Below are 14607 nucleotides of genomic sequence, written 5' to 3' on the forward strand. Positions count from 1 at the left end.
CACAAAGAGGATCGGAGAGGCGGAGAGCTTAGCGGGCACACAAAAAAAAATCATGGAACAGGAAAGACAGAAGGAGAGAAGAGGCAGACAGGGAGCGCAGTCTGCAGCAGTTCTTGAGGAAGGCTGTCATCATTATGCAAATTTGATGCAAATTTCACACTTTCAACTGATTGGAAATGGGACTTTGCATCAAGGCAGGGACAATATGATGGAGAGCAATAAGCTAAGCACATAAAGAGAGGATGAAACCAATCAAGACTGTCCCAGTGACAGAGCTGGCCTCATGTACTGACAGGGACTGTAGTGGCTTCCTGTTAAATCCAGGATTCAAAATCCTGCTCCTCACATACAAGGTCTTAAATAATCAGGCCCCATCTTATCTTAATGACCTTGTAGTACCATATCACCCTATTAGAGCACTTCGCTCTCGCTCTGCAGGCCTACTTGTTGTTCCTAGAGTATTTAAAAGTAGAATGGGAGGCAGAGCCTTCAGTTTTCAGGCCCCTCTTCTGTGGAACCAGCTTCCAGTTTGGATTCAGGAGACAGACACTATCTCTACTTTCAAGATTAGGCTTCAAACTTTCCTTTTTGCTAAAGCATATAGTTAGGGCTGGACCAGGTGACCCTGAATCCTCCCTTAGTTATGCTGCAATAGACGTAGGCTGCCGGGGATTCCCATGATGCATTGAGTTTTTCCTTTCCAGTCACCTTCTTCACTCACTATGTATTAACAGACCTCTCTGCATTGAATCATATCTGTTATTAACCTCTGTCTCTCTTCCACAGCATGTCTTTATCCTGGCTTCCTTCTCTCACCCCAACCAATCACAGCAGATGGCCCCTCCCTGAGCCTGGTTCTGCTGGAGGTTTCTTCCTGTTAAAAGGGAGTTTTTCCTTCCCACTGTCGCCAAAGCGCTTGCTCATAGGGGCTCATATGATTGTTATAGTGTACGATCTACTGTACAATATAAAGCGCCTTGAGGCGACTGTTGTTGTGATTTGGCGCTGTAGAAATAAAATTGAATTGAATGTTAAAAACGAGGCCAAACCCATTGTTGACAAATTCACCTTTCCACTCCCCTCTGTCTCTATGTTGTAATGCCAAGTCCCATGCCAGTGTCACTATAACTGGACTTACCCATTCAGGACTGAAACTCTGTTCAATCACTATGAGATGAGGTGGTGATAATGACAATTAGGGTGATTAATACTATATATTTTTAAATACAGCCATTACAGCACTTGAATTATAAAAGGTTGATAGCATGTACTGTCACGGTTGACACAGGCCAACCCCCCTCTAAAGGTCAGCTCCCGACGACCCTAAAACAAAACACCACAGTACAACCAACCCAGTGTGGGCAGCAGGGGGTCCTGGACGGAGGGCCAGGACCAAAAGCAAAAACAACAAACCCTCCTAGGTCACAGTCCCAAAGTCAGGCCGTGCATCCAGCAGCGGTGCAAAAAAAGGAAAAATCCCCATAAAACAGTCTCAGGCGGCCGATAACTATAACAAAGGTCCCGTGATAGCAGCAGGACACTTCAGGCGGCCTGCCAAGGGCGCAATAGCGGCGGTGCTGCAGCTCCAGCGGGCGGCCATGGGTCCGGCAGCAGCGGCGAAACAGTTGTGGCGGCCTGCCATGGAATCCAGTGGTAGCCGGCGCAGCTCCGGTGAGCCACAGTGTCACATGGCGCATGATCCATGACGTGCTGGCCGTGCCGGACGTGGACGCGCTGGCCTTGCTGGTATCTCCGGCTCGCTGAGCTTCTCCACGGGCAGCGCGGGCTCCTCCTCAGGCTGTGAATCCACCGGCTGTCCGGGCCGGTGAGCAGCCTGAGTAGGAGAGTGGAGGTTAAGGGTTGAAAGCAGGAAGTCCATGACAACTGGGTTGAGAGAGTCCACCAGCCAGGGGAATTTAAAAAGCGTTTCCTGCAGCCGCCTCTCCACGGCGCGATGCAACCCTTCCCCGGGCTTCTCCCACCACAAATCACACAGTCTGTAAACTTTGTCCATCATCTCCCTCCCGAGCCTCTCCTCAGAGTCCGCTAGACCCATGTTTGGCTGGATCATTCTCTCACGGTTGACGCTGGCCAACCATGGGGATGTGAGGAAGGAGGACCCAGATGTTGGATTCTGTGTGCTTACCAGTGCATTTATTTACAGTGAATGGAAAACATAACAATAAATCCGCAGTGCGTTCCCAACTCCCGTGACATGTCCTCTTCCCAGTGTCAGTGTTCCTTGTCCCCGCTCCTCAGTGTCTGAGCACCCTGCGGCAGACTAACCGTACTGACTGGCTGAGAGACTAACGTGAAGTCACGCAATGATCCAGCGTCAGAGAGCGCTCCACCGCACTCTTAAGTAGCTCCTCCGACTAATCAGCTGTCTGATGGTCTTCAGGTGTGGCCAACCACCTGGCAGGGCCACACCCACCAGGCCTGAAGGTGGCTGTAAACAGGTGCTCTCAGAAACACCGGCATCCACACACACACACACACACACACACACACACACACACACACACACACACACACACACACACACACACACACACACACACACATATACCTGCAAGCAGGGAGAACGAGAGACAGCACACCAAAAACACACATGTCCATAATTGCTCAGGGACCCTGGGTCGCTCAGGCCAGGTAAAATAAGTAATAAAGATGACACAATAACATCTTTACAAAATATATTTGTAAATTCTCACCAGATGTTGGTAACAACACATCCGATCACAAATGGGACCATAGATGTCCATAAGTTAAGTTATGTGTAAGAAATGACACAAGGAAAAGTATTACACCAAATATAGTACTTTTACTGAAATGTATTTAATACTTTGTACAGAGGCATTTGTTAGTGACGACAGCTTCCTGCCTCCAAACTTCACTGTTGGTATGGTGTTTTATCTTTTGCTCTCCAAACCAAATATGGTGTTTATTGTGGCATCCAAAGAGTTTACATTTGGATTGACCAGTATCTTTCCAGGCTTGTCTAAATGCTGTTCAGCAAACTTTAAATGCACTTCAGCATGCTGTCAAGGCCAGTACGTGAACGTGGACCTAAACATGCAGAACCAATAGGAATGATCCTAACACTGACTTTATTTACAAGAGCACAGGTGGAGTTAGCTCGTGGAATATCACAGGTGCTAACTACACTGGGGTAACTCGAGTGGGGAGCTCTGAAATACAGGGAGAGAAAGATTATCTGCGGACCGAGGACAGATTAAACCATCTGATCTGATGAGACGTACTTCGCAGACCGTTGGAGAGTGTCTCGGGAGGGGATGGCTGAGTGGGATCGGGTGACGTCCTGGATGGTGGGCGGAGCCTTTTGGGACAGACAGCAAGGAAATGGTCAGCGAAGTGAGCAAAGAGCGACCAATCTCCATAGGCTCGGTAGCAGCCTGTACAGAGGAAGATGCAGTGACATGAGCGGATGTTGATACTGGAGCTGAAGACGTGGGAGCAGAAACTGCAAGAGAACTGCAGGGTGGTCTGTGGGATCTGCTGCTTTCAGCCTCTCTTCTTGAAGTGATTATCATTGCAAAGGGAGAGCGAGTGAGAGAGAGAGAGACTCATCATAGGAGCAGGACTGTACTGATCAGGAGGACAAATATGCTTCAGCCTAACTCAAAGCCTTACCTCTCAATCTCCCAATTAGGTAAAATAATTTTAGGGATTATCTAACCTAATTGGGGTAATTGGGGTGATTAGGGAAAGAGCGTGGGGAGCACTGTAGTAAGAACCCTCCGCAGTGACCTTGCTCCCCAGTGAACAGCTCAGGGTCTGGGATTGAAGCATCATGAAACAACAGAGCTTCCTGGGGCTCACTAGAAATGACATCTGGGGTTGTGGAGCTTTTGGGGCAGGAAACAGAGCAGGCTCGGAAGGAACAGGTACCAAGCCGGTTGCGGTCCTTGAAGAGATGCAAGAATCTTCTCTTGCCTGTCACTAATAGCTTTATACTGAGTTATCAAAAACTGGATGGATTGTTCATGGGACCTAACAGGTATCCCTGTTTTGCCATCACTGCCCGAACTTGATCCGCAGAATCCATTCTGCTTTTGGGCAAAATCAAACTAACTCGTATTGTCAAGTTAGTTTGATTTTAGTGCGTGTGTGGTTTGGACGGGTTGTTATCGACATTTGATGAGAATTTGAAGTCAAAAGCACCTGTAGCTGCAAGCAACCAGTGATGGAAATAATGATATATCTGTAAATGTCTCTTGCAGACTGGCTGTGAGTCCATGTAGCATTCAGATTACAGTCAATCAATCAACCACTGCTCTGCAGATGGTGAAACAGATGATGTCTATCTCTCTTTTAATGATTCTTTAGAGAAAAATGTTGAAATGAAGGAAGATTGAAATCAGTCTGTAATCAGCTGGATTATTGGCTTTTTAAGTAAAGCAATCATTGACCGTGTCCTAGGTTTAAACCATGTTCTGCTCACGCTTGGGCACATTTTCAGAGATCAGATTTCTCTTTCCATTGAAACACATGCTCACTAACCATGTTAGCTACGAGTTCCACTGTCAGGTTAAATAAAGGCTCCAAAAAATCTAAATTTTAATGGTAATATTGCATAAAGTGCTTTGAGTGCTGTATCAGAACTCATCCATTAATCAGCTTCTGTGTGAGGAAAGTTTAGGTAGTTCAAGTTGGCCTTGAAGGAGTCACTTCCTTAAAGGTTGTAATTGTGCCACTGACATGAACAAGCTCCCCCCTCACGTGATGAAGCCTCCAACACCCATCTGTGTCTCTGTGTCTCCCAACTGGGAAAACACAGCATCAGGGATGGCTGTCTGCTTCCCCTTCTGATCCTACTGGCAGGAGGAGGGAGGATGGACAGAGGGAGAGATGAAGTGTGTCATGCAAAAATGAGTCCATGCAGAGCTTGAACTATCCGGTTGTTCAGTCTGACGTCACTAGTCGTATCTGGACCTAAACTCCGCTGCAGGTCCATATATCAAACGATCACTATGGCATTACTGAGAGTTGAAAAACTGTCTAAAGTCTTTCATCTTTAATAAAATGATCAGCGTTCTGCTCTACCAGGTGTAACAATTGAGTTTAACATCCAGGCATCCATGAAAACGGAATTTATGACATTTAACGGAGTTAGAAGTTAGCAGGGAGTTAGCTCGCTAGCTTCTATCTAAATACAATATAGCATGTCCTGACTGCGGGGTTTTGGAAACAAATTAAAACGTACAGCTCTGCTATCACTTCCAGCATAAATGAAGACAGAAAACTAAACAGCAGTGACGTTTGTAGGGTTACTGAAGTTGGGCTAGCTGGTATATAATGATGTGCTACGTGACCGCTAGCGACACAGCTATGTTAGCATAATATAAACAAGCTAACTTTTTTTCCACTCGATAAAAGTTAACGTGAGTGTTCTCGGTGGTCAGGAACAAATGTAATCGCATGGCAGGATGCTGTAAAAGGACCAAACTTCAGCCAGGAGAACAACTGAGATAATCCATCCACAATACGAGGTTAGTCATTCATGTACTGCTGCATGGGCTGGGCTGTAGTTACATCCTAAGGTTTTAAAAACCGAGCTTAAATAAATGATTAGTGGAAATAAAAGCCGAGGGAGGTCAACAGGGATCACTGACTGTTTTAGGAGCTTTTTGAGATCAAATAGAAGAAAATACAAAACATTAAACATGTTAACAACACAAAAGCCATATTAAACGCAGACTACTTTAGACCCGGAAGTAGGATTCATCACGTCATCACTGAACAACCGGATAGCATGACCTTCCATCTGGCAGAGGACTGTCAAACCTTTCTACCATGACCACCAAAGAACAAAGAAAAAGTAAAAGCTCAGGTTTCCACTGGGAATGTTTCGCAGTCTACATAAAACCAGCAACTGGCAAAACCATACTTGTCAGTCGGATTGGCAGACAGAGGAGTGCGACTCCTCAGCCCAGAGAACACATGTCCTCTGCTCTGATGTCCAGCATGGTTTACAGCAGTGTGTCTCTGATGCTTTGCTTTTGGTGATGTAAGGCGTGGATGCAGCTGTGGAGCCGTGGAATCCCGTTCCCCAATGTTCTCTGGGAATGACCTCTGTGCGTCCGCCGAACCCGCTCTGTGATTTCCTGTGGGCCAGCACTTTGTGTCTGAGCTGCTGTCACTTCCACTTTGTTATAATACCACTCACAGTTAACTGTAGAAGTCTCAGTATTGAAGAAATGAGCGACCCATTCTTTCACAGATGTCTGTAGAAGCAGTCTGCAGGCCTGGGTGATTGATTTTATACATCTGTGATCGTGGAAGTGACTGGAACACCTGAATTCAATGATTTGAATGGATGAGTGAATATGTTTGGTCCTTCATAATAATCTGATAGGATAATCCAGTATTTCACTAAATTAATGTTTAAAGGACGATTTTAGTTTTTAACGTTTCGCCTGACTCTGAGGTGTTTAAGTCTGAGAGTCAGGAATAAATATAAGCACAGAACTCGGGTTCAGGCTTAAGCTACATTCAAAAATGACATAAGATCATCAGGCACAGGAAGCTGCTCTGTTCTAGGATCATGTTTAATGCTTATGAAACAATAAAGTTGTTTTAAAATTGTTTGTAGCCAAAACGAGAAAATCCAGGAACAAATTTGTATCTAAGACCTTACAGACCACACACTGATTCTCATCTGGGAAACACACCCACATTTACACTGATGGATGAATCAGAGAGCGCCCTGCACTCAGTATCTCGCCCAAGGATATTTGCATGCAGACTGGAGCAGCCAGTCAAACCACCAACCTTCAGATTGGTACATGACCTGTTCTACCTCTAGAGCCACAGCCACCCCAGCCAGATCTTCCAAGAATTTTGATGCAATATTTCAGATTTGTCAGTAGGCAGAGGACCTTTTAGAACAAAGTTGAAGAATAGTCGTGATAAGCAGGAACGCTCAGCTCTGGACTGCAGCCGCAGCACCGACCCGTCTCCAGCTCCTTTCTCCGCTCACTTGTGAACAAGACCCGAGATACTTAAACTCCAGGGCAGGAACTCATCCCTGACCCGGAGTGGGCACGCAAAGCCTTTTCCCAGCTGAGGACCACGGCCTCAGATTTGGAGGCGCTGATTCTCATTCCCACCGCTTCACACTCGGCTTCGAGCCCCTCCAGTACGAAAGAATAATACATATGAATACATTAGATTGACACAGGAGGGTAAAGGATATTTCAGGTAACGAAAGATCCATCCTCTCCTGCAGAAAGTAGCAGCAAGCCGGAGTCCTATTAACTGTATGTTCACATAACAGCTCTTCATTATCATATTCAAGTGAGTAACAATAACCTTCCAATGAACCTTTAATGTGATGCAATGGTGTTTGACCTTTGGCCTTCTTTATTCTAAGGCCTTTGAGCCCAAAAATAAAGCTTTAGACATCCAGAGACTGAGAACAGAAAAGCACTCACATGAGTGGATGTGTATAGAAATGCACTCGTTCAGTATCACTTCCAGTCACTATCAGTAATGGAGAGGAAATGGTGTCTGGCTCAGAGACGTTTGCAGAAGGCTGAAGGGCAATTTAACTAAAATGACTGAGATAGAAATCCATTTGGGTTTGTGAGAGCAGTGTGCCTGAGTCTAACTGCTGGAAGGAGGATACCTCAGTGAAAGGATGTAATGTGTTTGCCAGCTCACAAATATGCCAAAGGGTCGGAGTTTGGCTTGCTCAAGCATTTCTGTCCACAGAGACAAGCACCGGAGAGGTTAGCACTTCTCAGGAAATCAAATGTGGAAACACAGGCAGCTTCAGGCCAAGGGGAGAGCAGAAGGATGACGAATGTTTCATACAAACCTCCCTTCCCCCACTTCAAACATGGACTCGACTAATGGGACTTCTCCCCATTACTCAAAACATAACCTGCCTAACCGGATTTAAGTAATTATGTTGATTCAGCAAAAGCAGATTGTTAGTGAAACACAACAATCCAACAGGTCATGTTGAGAAAGTTATTTAAATAATAAGTCAAACAGAGCTTATAGGTTTTGAATATACTGCCCCCATCAGTAACTATGGTTGAATTTAAGTGACTTTTTAAGGATCAAGAAAATAGTGCAAGTGCTCTTAAAGTTGCAGTGAAATTCAGTTGAAACCAAACACGTTTTGGACAGAGACCAGACTCATTTATATTTACCATATGATGGAGCGCTGCTGCGACTGCAGCGATGCTGTACCGTCCGCCGTGAAGAGAGAGTTGAGTATAAAAGCAAAGCTGTCAATATACCGGTCGATTTACGTCCCTCACCTATGGTCAGAGCTGTGGGTAGTGACTCAAAGAATGAAATCGCGAATACAAGCAGCAAAAATGGGCTTCCTCCGATGGGTGGCTGTCCTCTCCCTTAGAGAGGGTGAGAAGTTCAGCCATCCGGGAGGGGCTCAGAGTAGAGCCGCTGCTCCTTCACATTGAAAGGACAAGGATGCCTCCTGGATGCCTAATGGGTGAGGTATTCCAGGCATGTCTCACCGGGAGGAGGCCCCCGGGCAGACCCAGGACAACCTAGAGGGATTATATCTCTTGGCTGGCCTGGGAACGCCTTGGTGTTGCCCCGAACAAGCTCATCACTAACAGCGGATATGGATAACGATTCAAGAGTGTTGTTACCGTCAGCCACCTCCTGTACGTGGATAATATCAAGGTACATGTCAGAAGTAAGCGAGACATTGAGTCATTCATCAGGACATGAGTGGGCCCGTTTGGATAAGTGTGACCAAACAGCTGAAAAGAGAGGAAAGGTGACCCTGACTGAAGGGGTGGAGCTGCCAGAAGGCAGATTAGCAGACATACAAGAAGCAACAAGAACCTACACACCAAATGGGAACCAGCTATAGCCAAAAACCTCCTGCAGGTACGACACGAGAAGCCAGCTGAACAGTATGAATAAGAGTCAAGCCCTTGTTATATGTGCCCCACAGCTGCTAGCAGCCGGTCGCAGGAGGACATAGATGCCACTGACATCAACTCCTCACAGTGTCCACAGTGAAAAGTGTCAGAATGTGGCAGCGAGGACGCACAACTCCAAGAAGAGGAGGAGACATTAACACTCGATTTTTATTTGCCTTCTATACTTTTGACGCCTTCTAAAGATCTCAATGAAGAAACTGTTGTTTTTTATTATTCCTTCTATTCCAGTGTCATATTTATTCAGTTTCTCTTTGTTTTGTGTGTTGCTGTGTTTTCAGCTCGGTGTCACATTATAGCCCTTATATGCACTGTGTCTAATAATGCAAGCAGCTCTATGGGAGTTTGTTGGTGGAGCAAACTGACAGTAGTGCAATCTCTGTTATCACATTTATACACTAAGAACACACAGTAGTGTAGCGTGTATGATGTCTGCGTAGCAGGCAGCATTGAATTCAAGTGAACTGAACTGAATTCAGTTTTATTTATATAGCGCCACCTGCAGGTGCTAACTTTAGCTGCTGCAGTGGCCCAACGTGCAGACCTTAAACTCCTGTGACAGAAACCTCAGTGAACTGAAGCAAAGTTGGCCATAACTCCTCCATAATGATCATGTGATACAGAAGATTATTACACCAAGTTACTGATGCTAAAGGTGGTTCAGTGTATAAGCCCATTAATCATGAGGTGCACACGGCAAAGGCCTGCGTGAAATGCTCTCACTGAACAGCCTTTCCACATTAAAACAGTACAGTGAGCTCTCCTTTGTATTTAGCCAAGCAGGTCTTTGTAATGTAGTTTGTTATAGTTGATCACAGCTGCTCTCTGCTAAAATTACAAAATGTTGTCACTTTGCAGTGTGTCAACAAAAAACAAACAAACAAACAAGGCAGCACAGTGGTTAGCACTGTTGCCTCACAGCAAACAGGTCCTGGGTTCAATTCCACCACCAGGCCGGCGTCTTCCTGTGTGGAGTTTGCATGTTCTCCCTGTGTTTGTGTGGGATTTCGCCACAAGTGTGAATGTGAGTGCAAATGTCTGTGTCCACGTGTTAGACCCGCGACAGGCGGGCAACCTGTCCAGGGTGTACCCCGCCTTTTGCCTCTGGGATAAGCTCCAGCGCCCCCCACGACCCTGAAAAGGATAAGTGGAAGTGAATGGATGCACAAACAAACAAAAACAGCCGCAGAGAACTGACTGCACTTCAGCAGGGAGGAGCTGTGTGACGGTGCCCCATCAGTTCTCCAGAGTAGCTCTGTAGGGGCACGTATGTGGAAGTACGACCTGTTTATGTGCTTTCCACACAAGACATGGACACATCATTGCAACAGAAGAGTCAAGCTCGATGTTTACAATGTCGGCCAAATACTTGGCTGTGATGCATTTAATGTAGCTTGAATTGTTCATTATAGAGAAAGACCCTTTAACTAACCCTCTTTACTTTCCTTGGGTACAAAGCTCAAGACATTATTTACCTGTTTACCTGTTTACCTGTTTTCTGCTTTACAAAGGTGAAATGAAAAATTATTTTATTTAAAGTTTATTTTAATAATCTCTGGATAATATTAAATGTTTTCTGTGAGATGTAGTATTTGAGCGTTTTATTTAATCTTAGCTGTGCGCTGTGATTGGAAATACTGGTAAATATCACTGGATTACATTAATGATGAAGAAAAGTTAAAAAAATAAAAATCTAGGAGATTCTTGGCCAACCAGTGCTGGCCCTGTCCAAGTGTATTTCCTCAGCCTCTAAGTGATTAATAGTGATTAATGCTGCCAATAACTTTGCCCATTTGTAAATAGCATTGAAGCAGAAAGTGGGAACTAGAGTTAGGGGTACGACTTGGGTTTGCTTGTCTTGTCTGTTATTTGGGCCTCGGTCCACCCTGGAGTTCATGCTTTCGGTGTTATAGGCAGAGCAATAAACGTCACCTTTGTCTGTGTGTCGGCTTTTACTTGTCTGGTTTTGGGGAGCACCTGTTTGTTAACCCTTATGTTACGCTCACATAAACCACAGTGTAGCAGTGTGTGTGTGTGTGTGTGTGTGTGTGTGTGTGTGTGTGTGTGTGTGTGTGTGTTTGTTTTCAGGACTGAGGAAATGCATGTGGTGGTATGATTGTCTTGTCTGTGTAATTCAAACCTCCAAAGACTCTAATAATGTCATGTTTGTGAGCCACGTGGCCTTGCCAGAGACAAGCAGCAATGGTGTCAAAAGGAAACGGAGGAAGTTACAGCCTCATTATGAACCTACAGCATCACAGTCACAGGTGTGGGCCGGGCCACAGAGCTACAGGAGGAATGTGTGTACAGGCCACACTAAGCTAGGAAAAAGCAGATGAAACAATCGCCTTTATCAAATAGTTGTAAATGGAGTAAGCAGAAAATGCAAAGACGGAAAGATGTCTTCATCATATTCATGAAGTATTTTAACTTTTGTAACAAAAGAATTTCCAAAACTGTATTTTTCCAATTTATTGAGTAATTGGGCTCTAAATGTAACAACAGCACACACGGGAGTTTGTTATGTGCAATGCTGCAGCAGTGCATTACAGTATTATATTTAGTTATTATACATACTTGCCTTCCTGAACATGAATTTAATTTGCTATTTTCATCATAAGTAATGATATAATTTTTAGTTTTGACCAAGTATTTGACAGATTTCTAAATTATTTGTGCTTTCTTGTTTTATGATAGATGCTCTAGCCAACGCTGTACTGTTAGGAGTGCACACTGAAAGCTCTCCTGATTCATTAGTTAATAGTTTTAGAGGAACATCATTTTTCACGCAGCCATTGTGTTCCTGCTGTGGTTTGTAGAGATGTTAAAAGAGTTTCTTCACCACTGATGCAGGAAGCTGATTGTGCGTCCAGTGCAGACGCAGCCTCTCCAGCTGAATCACGTCTGAACTGAAGCTTCTGTTCAGTCTGTGTATCGTTAGAGTGAATGTTTGTGTAAATATTCTGTTTATAAAAACAAACAAACAAAAACCTTTTGTTCCTTTGCAGGTTCCATTACTCGGTGCTCCTACATCAAGTATCACTATTCCTCAGCTACGATACCCAAAAACCTCTCCTACAACATCACCAAGACAATAAGGCAGGACGAATGGCACGCCCTCCGTAAGTCTGCTGCTGTTTCTCCTTCTGTCACGTAAAATCCTTTCATTTTAAGTAGAGATGATCTGGGTTGAGTACATTTGTTTTCTGTCTCTATGCAGTTACATGTTCATATCATATCTATGAACAGATTCAGAATTCCTCCGTCTCAATAATGACTTTACTGACTTTCCTCCCTTCAAATTACAGTTTCAGCCATTAATAATATTCAAAGGAAAAGGTGGTAAAAAGGCAGGAAACTTACACTACAATTAAACCTTAATTAAATCAATCAGTGCATTATTATTTTTCCTTTAATTCATCAACACAGGCTCCTCTCTGCTGTTCTGCTGTTGACTAAGTTTTTCTGAAATTCACTTCTGTGGGACAAAGATGGCTGTAGTTGAGTCAGAGCAGGAGGTCCACCACAGCGCGCTCACTTCTTCCGTTCATCTGTTCACCACTTTGTTTTGGAACAAGAAATTTCTTCCACTTTTGACAATAATCCAATAATTAAGGATTGAAATCTGCTCAAAGAGCGGTCATCTGATTCTGGGGTATTTTCAGGGGGTTCTGTCTATTATTGTAGGGTCTTTTCTTTAAAATATAAAACATGCTGAGGTGATTGCTGTTGTGATTTGGAACTATATAAATAAAGTTAAAATTAACTGAAATACTAGAAACCATCCTCAGTGTCTCTGACAGCAGTGTGGTGGCTTGTAGAGTCAGAAACTAAGTCGCTGAGTTAAATGGAAAAACTCAAACCATCAGTCTGAATAGTCTTTAACTGTCAGGTGACAGAAAAGCTCTGCTCTAAAACCACACGTGTCATCTTCACAACTTTGACCTTCACATCTTTCTACAATATATTGAAGGTTGAAGCCATGGATGTATTTGTAAATACCAACTAAATTCTCTAATATTTAATACTTGTTCCTCTCCTTTTTATTGTTGTTATTATTATTATTATTATTTTATTACTACCACTGCCATTTTCTCTTATTTTCTTCTCAATATAACTGCACACTCTCTATATGCTCCTGTAAAGCTGAGGAGCCAAAGAATTTCATTATGGATAAATGTTTGTCTGTACACGACAATAAAACTTGAAACTTGAAATTTGCAATTTTCTGTTTATGTTATCTGAATAAATATTTAGTGTGCACCAGGTTCTTAGACTTGCACCATAAATGAAAGAATTTTATAAGAAATTGCAAAGTTTGCATGTAGAAACTGGAACTTCACCCACTGCTTCAGTCCAGTGTGAATGTGAAAGAAAGAAGAAGAAACAGCCTCAGACGGCATCCTGATGACGGCCAGGCAGCTAAAAACACTGGACACAGGGCGGCATTAAAGACAAACAGCTTATACACTGTGCTGCAGGGCTTGCTGTATATTTGGCATTTTAAGCTAAATTATGCTTCAGCATAATATTGGTATGAATGACAACATCACACAGAAAGATAAATCAACCAAATATTAGTAACAAAAGAAAAGGAAAGAGCTGCTCTTTCTAAAGCTAGTGCTTAGACGTCACACTGAAAACTTCAGTTGTTCTGGCGAGGCCAACACTGCAGAAGGATTGTTGACAGGAAAGTTCCAGTTTAATGCTTAATCTTCTCTAAATATGTTGACACAGTTTTTGCTTTACAGTCATAACACACTGGTGTCAGGGGAAGGGATTACGTGTTCCCAGGCTCAGGATCAGGCCTTTTGAAGACTCACACAATCACTGACAGCATTGAAAGCTCTGAGGTTATATTATGTAAAGGTGTCTCGTGCCACCAACACAGCTGTGAACACCAAGGCATGGACACTACGCTCCAGGACAGAGGGCACATGGGACACCAGTCACAGAAAACATCAAACTGTTCTTGGTGTTATTTTAAATGTTTTTCTGTAATATTTAATTTGCTATGTTTAGTATATTCTCTGTTACTTTGCAGTGTATGTTTTATTTTCCTTGCAATGATAAAAATCCTGGTTCTGGAGTTGGTGTGGCCCCATGTGTCTTCCTCTGTGGTTGTTTTCATTGCTGGTTGATGCACTAAAGCTAACGTCAGTGTTACCACAGATGTTAGCTTTACAACAAGAGAGGCTAAAGTTGCAATTAATCAGCTCTGTGTGAACACATTTAGCTACAATGTAACAAACATTCATTTACATTATAGTTCTGTGTTGCACTTGGTCATATTTCCTGCAGTCAGCAGCAAATCCTCTGTTTTCCATGTCTTTGGCAGTTCATGGTTTTACATTCTGCAGACTCAACTCTATCAAGTTTTAAAAGGACATTATTGACCCCAAATCATATCAGGCTTTTTAGCTGCAGCCGAGGACAAAAGCCAACACATTGGTCTCAATAAGGGAAATAGTGGATCCAACATCTAATTAATTACTATCAATTTTATGTAGCCTGTAAGGGGTGTAATATATCCTATGAAGTATGTTAAATTGCACTTGCCTGTTTTGTAGAAATTAACACAGTCTGTGCCTGTTCCAATAAGTGGTGTCATTCTACCTCTTCATAGACATGGCCCAGGTCCCATTTTCTTTTTATGGAC

General features: G+C 43.6%; 1 protein-coding gene across 1 annotated transcript in view; it reads left to right on the top strand.

Annotated features, from left to right (window-relative positions):
- The window catches only part of tmem178bb (transmembrane protein 178Bb), a 69000-nt gene that overhangs the window by 24023 nt on the left and 30370 nt on the right, over positions 1 to 14607 (top strand). The window contains exon 3 of the mRNA XM_026146841.2: positions 11957 to 12070. Coding sequence (XP_026002626.1) covers positions 11957 to 12070 — 114 coding nt within the window. The remainder of the gene's footprint in view (positions 1 to 11956; positions 12071 to 14607) is intronic.

This window comes from Astatotilapia calliptera, chromosome 17 (assembly GCF_964374335.1).
Source record: "Astatotilapia calliptera chromosome 17, fAstCal68.1, whole genome shotgun sequence".
In the NCBI taxonomy this organism is placed as follows: domain Eukaryota; kingdom Metazoa; phylum Chordata; class Actinopteri; order Cichliformes; family Cichlidae; genus Astatotilapia; species Astatotilapia calliptera.